Here is a 4,869-nt window from a genome sequence, read left to right on the forward strand (position 1 = left end):
TTATTTATTGTGTGTGTGTGTGTGTGTGTGTGTGTGTGTGTGTGTGTGGCCAGCTCAGCCCACCAGGGGGCGGCCCTGGCTGGCATGTGGTGCTGGGGGGTCGAACCGCGGTCCCTGTGCTTTGCCAAGCTTGTTTCAAGTAGGTGCTTTAGACCACTGAGCCATCTCTCCAGCCCCTACCTTTTCTTGGGTTGCTTGGTCTTGTCCTACTGATTTGCTCCGAATGCCTTCAGGGCAGGTTTGGTGGCTTGAGTTGTGGGGATCGAACCACAGCAACCTGAGCCTGAATGCTTTGTTGAAGCAGCCACTTAAAGAACTGAGCTAAGGGGCAGGCCTCCTTGTCCTAATGATTTGTAAAAGTTCTATCAAGGAACTTGGATTAAAAGCACTTTCTTTCTTCCCGAGCTTTCCAGGGAGCAGAACACGCCTCTGAGCTGTAAGACCCTCTGTGCTCAGCCAGGCCCTTCATGCCGAGATCTTACTTTGTATGGTGTCCTCCCATTTCCTTGAGCAGGAGAGGGAAGCAAATTTTTGGTTAATTAAAAACTCCTCACTGCTTTGTCTGTAGATTTACTAAAGAATTTGCCCTCTTACCTCAAATTCTGAACATTTAGTTGTCCCCAAACCCTCACTTTTCAGCAACACTCTACGTTCTTATATATTAAGATGGTGCTATTCTAAAGGGTATTTTCCAAAACTGCAACACCGAGTGCCTGGGAGGCCACGGTTCAGCCGATTTTACCCTCCTGTTTGATTTCTCACCAAGTATGCTAGGACATAACGAGTACAGCCATATAGTGCCAACAACAGGGGTGACACTGCAAGCGATGCATGGCTAAGAGACTCCACCACCGCGAGGTGGGGAAGCCCAGGCGCGCGGCCTGTGTACTTCGGCCGTCACTGACCCAAGCCCCACACGATGCGCAGCCGCAGCACTACTTGCTGGCCGGCAGTCTCACGGGGCCTGCACGCCCACCTTCAGGTGACACCAACTAGCCTCTGTGACGCTCACTAGCAGGCGGGGTCACCTACCGTGCACGACCGCACTAGAATCTCACATTTTTCCCTTGCTGCAGGTACTAAGCTTCATCTGTAATCCCTTAATGGGACTACGATCAGGAAACGTTAATCAGCTCTAACGGATCCTTCCCTGGCTGCCCCTCAGCTGCCTGATGGGGAAAGAAGAAAATGACAAGCCAGTACCTTCCCGGATGTCTCTGTCCCTTCTTCCCGTGCCTTTCTTCCTTGCACTTTCCCGGATAGCTGCGGCCCACGGGAACTATACTTAGGCCCCTCCTGAAGCGGCAGCAGCCGGCGGGTCCACCTAAGCCAGAGGCGCTCAGTCAGACGCGATCTCTCACAGCAGAGGGGCTCCTGAACGCACCCTCACCCCTGCCTCGCCCGACAGGCTCACCCCCTTACACGTGGAATATATAAAATCTCAGGCAGTTCGGGTTTTTTGAGGTTTCTTTGGCGGACCGGGGATTGAACTCAGACCCTTGCGCTTACTCCACTGAGCCATCTCCTCGGCCCTGCAGTTTGGGTTCTAAACCCACAAGATGACCTAGAAGTTCACGTAATGTCTTCGCACTTTAGTGTAACAGTAAAAACAAAGGAAGAGGAAGATATTTAGAGAAAATTCCAAGTGCCCAATCTTTTCTGGGATGAGAAAATTTTATTTTCCCACAAGGGAGTCATTAATGTAAAAAAGGGAAAATAGTATCTTGGCAATGCAGACATCTCAGATACCATCTTATTTAAGAAAGCAGAGTTTGGGCCAGGGACATAGCTCAGTAGAATAAGCGCTTGCCTGGCAAGCGCAGGGTTCTGAGTTCAATCCCCAGTACCGCAAAAAAAAAAAAAAAAAAGCAAGCAAAGTTAAGTTTGGTGGGTCTGAGAGATACCACACACCGCATAACAGACAAGAAGACCCAAGGTCTATTCCCACCCAGAATGCAACACCTGAATTGTGGGAGAAAACATCAGTCCAACTTGAACTGAGGAGCAGTCTACAGGGTAACTGCCACAAGCGCGGTTAAAAGACTGATGGATGGTTCTAGACTCAGGTCTATCTGGGTATGCAAGAGCATTGTGTCCGCAGCAGAGTCCTCCGGGCTGATCATTACACTGCAGTTAAAGTTCTTGCTTTTAGCAAATAATCTCCTAGAGATTTCAAGGGAAAGAGGCAACCCAGCTGCAGGATACTTCTGAATGCTTCAGAGAAAAAAAATACAAACTCACACATATGAGAGGATGATAAATGTGGCAAAATGTCGTATTTGGAGAATCTGGGTGAGGATACACAGAAATTCTTCATACTGTTCTGGTAATTGTTGTCTAAGTCTGATACTGCTTCAAACTCTTTAAATTGCTTCAAAATAAAAAATAAAATAAATTGTTCAATTCATCTGGGGCCACAAAGCCTTTCCCGGCTGCTCTGGGCTTCAACACTAGGCGGTCGCTAGGGGAGGAGAAACACGCTGTGCAGACTCAGCGCTTCCTGTTCACCTTTACGGTATTCCGTGCACTGGCGTGGAGATGTAAGAACAGAGACGCAGCAACAGCAGCCAAGAAAGCTACGTACCGCCCTTCCCACAGCCCCTACCATCCTGCTGTGTTGGCAGGAAGAGAACTCCCTGAGGGCCCCACACCGCCCCTCCTACCTCCTGGGAAGGCAGGAGCGCGCGCACGGCCGCCTCCCTGCACAGTGCAGTCAGGTCGGCACCCACGTAGCCCACGGTCATCTCCGCCAGCGCGTCCAAATCAACCTCCCGAGAGACTGGCATCTTCGAGGTGATCACCTGCAGAATCTCCTTTCTCTGTTTCAGCGTGGGAGTCCCGATGATCACCTTTTAATAGACACAAAAGAAAAAAATTAAAACATACACTTTCAACTGTCACTTCTTACAGACAGACAGTAATGGAGGAACCACTCTGGACCTAGCACCATGCACATCTGGGCACACCTTAGATTTTTTTTTTTGTATTTTAGGGAAGGGTCTACAGGGTGTACAGGGTCTCACTGCTAGATCATACTTGCAGTGATCCGCCTGTTTATAGCCTCCTAAGAGCTGGGATTACAGGCACGTCCCACCATGCCCAGTCTCAACTGCTGTCTTTAGCGCACCCCCGGGGTGGGACTGGCAGGGCAGGCCTGGGGACACACCTTAGATTTGGAATTTATTAAAACCTCAACTTTTCAGTGGTGTGACAAGTGACCACAAAAATTATGCAGTAAAAATGAAATATATCATTTAACAATTTTTATTATTTGGGGGGAACCTAATCAAGTTCTAGGAGCCTGGGACGGAATACTGAGCCAGAGTTTTGGTCCCCACTCACGTCGGCTGATTCAGGAGACAGTTACTGGATGGGACAAGAAATTCACCCAAGTCCTGAACAGACTAGCCTAAAAATGTGCAATTATCCTCTCTGTAGAATCCCACCACAAAATTCAAACATCACTCACTGAATTTCTTCAGAAACCAAGAATCAACTGAGGAAGAAAATTATAAAATAGGACAGCTTTGAACATTCAACCTTCCACCAGCTGAGCAGCAGGTGTGGGGATTTTCACAACGGTAACCGATTAAACACTGCGAATGCAGAAGTCACGGAGGGTGGCTAGTTACTTCAGCTCCCACTACAGCCAGTCCTCACATTTTCAGTGCAGAAGGAAGCACTGCTGAATCACACAACATACACCATGGTGACCTGTCAACCTGCAAACTGTCCAGTCCTGTTTTAGCCACAAAATCAAGTGCCATCGAGCACTGAGCTCAGAAGAGTTTTGGGTGCTGCAGAACCTCTCCATGACCAGCTACTGGTTCTTTGGTAATCCCTGGTGACTATTCTGCACAAACTTTGGTACCTACGTGGCAATGTGCAGCTCAGCCTCGTTCTACCGTTTGCTGCCATTTCTGGTTTGCTCTGACTGACATGGACTACCTGAAATATTCAGTCTCCCCTCAATTCCAGCATATTCCGGTTAGGCACGATCCCCAATTCCGTTCATGTCACCCCTTGCTGTACAGACCCCCAAAGCATGAGGAAAATGCACCGTCATGTTGTTGCAGTCATATCTGGCAGAATTTTGCGGCACAATAGGTTTGGAAACAGTGCTTTCAACTCCCTGTTACTGCATATTCTAATAGCGACTTTCTGCTAATACCTGTATGCTACCACTTACACAATCTGCAATTAAATACACCCGAGAGACAACTGTTCAACTTCATTTGTGGGACAGTATGCTGGAAGGAGATGAGCTGAAGATTAACGCTAGCTTTGCTTTAGTTCCTCCTTGTCCCCTTTCCATTTCAACACTTTTTGAAGACATCTCTATTTTAAGTTCTCATTGAAATCTACCAGGCTTGTAAGCGACCAGGCTCCCTTCAGGATTCATGTTACTGAGAAGAGTACAGAGCTTATCTTCAAGACCTGCACAGCAAAACTAGTTTCTAAACGCTGCTCTACCTCTTAGAACAGACTCTTGGACAACAGGTCGTGATGTGCACACCATACAACGGGGACTGAACGCGTTCTCTACTGCTTTACAAAGTCCAGGCCCTGGTCCCGCCGCCTCGGTTCCCGGACGGAAGATGCCCAGGGAGGAGGCCACCCCTCCCGGCCCATTCACCTCGCGGTCCAACCTCCCGGGTCTGCGCAGCGCGGGGTCCAGCGCGTCAGGCCGGTTCGTGGTCCCCACCACCACCACGTCGCTGTCGCCGCCGAAGCCGTCCAGGAGCGTCAGCACCTGGGCCACCGCGCGGCTCTCGGGGGCGCGATGCGCGCCGCCCCGCCGGGGACACAGCGCGTCCAGCTCGTCCAGGAGCAGCAGGCTGGGGCCGCGCGCCGCCAGCTCCCGCGCGC

At 50.0% G+C, this 4,869-nt stretch overlaps 1 protein-coding gene across 1 annotated transcript in view; it reads right to left on the reverse strand.

Annotated features, from left to right (window-relative positions):
* Spata5l1 (spermatogenesis associated 5 like 1) overlaps positions 1–4,869 on the reverse strand; it is a 16,211-nt gene that overhangs the window by 10,403 nt on the left and 939 nt on the right. The window contains exons 2-3 of the mRNA XM_012516429.2: positions 4,637–4,868; positions 2,664–2,849 (exon numbers count right to left, since the gene is read on the reverse strand). Coding sequence (XP_012371883.1) covers positions 2,664–2,849; positions 4,637–4,868 — 418 coding nt within the window. The remainder of the gene's footprint in view (positions 1–2,663; positions 2,850–4,636; position 4,869) is intronic.

The sequence above is a fragment of the Octodon degus genome, unplaced genomic scaffold (genome assembly GCF_000260255.1).
Source record: "Octodon degus isolate 3935 unplaced genomic scaffold, OctDeg1.0 scaffold00105, whole genome shotgun sequence".
In the NCBI taxonomy this organism is placed as follows: domain Eukaryota; kingdom Metazoa; phylum Chordata; class Mammalia; order Rodentia; family Octodontidae; genus Octodon; species Octodon degus.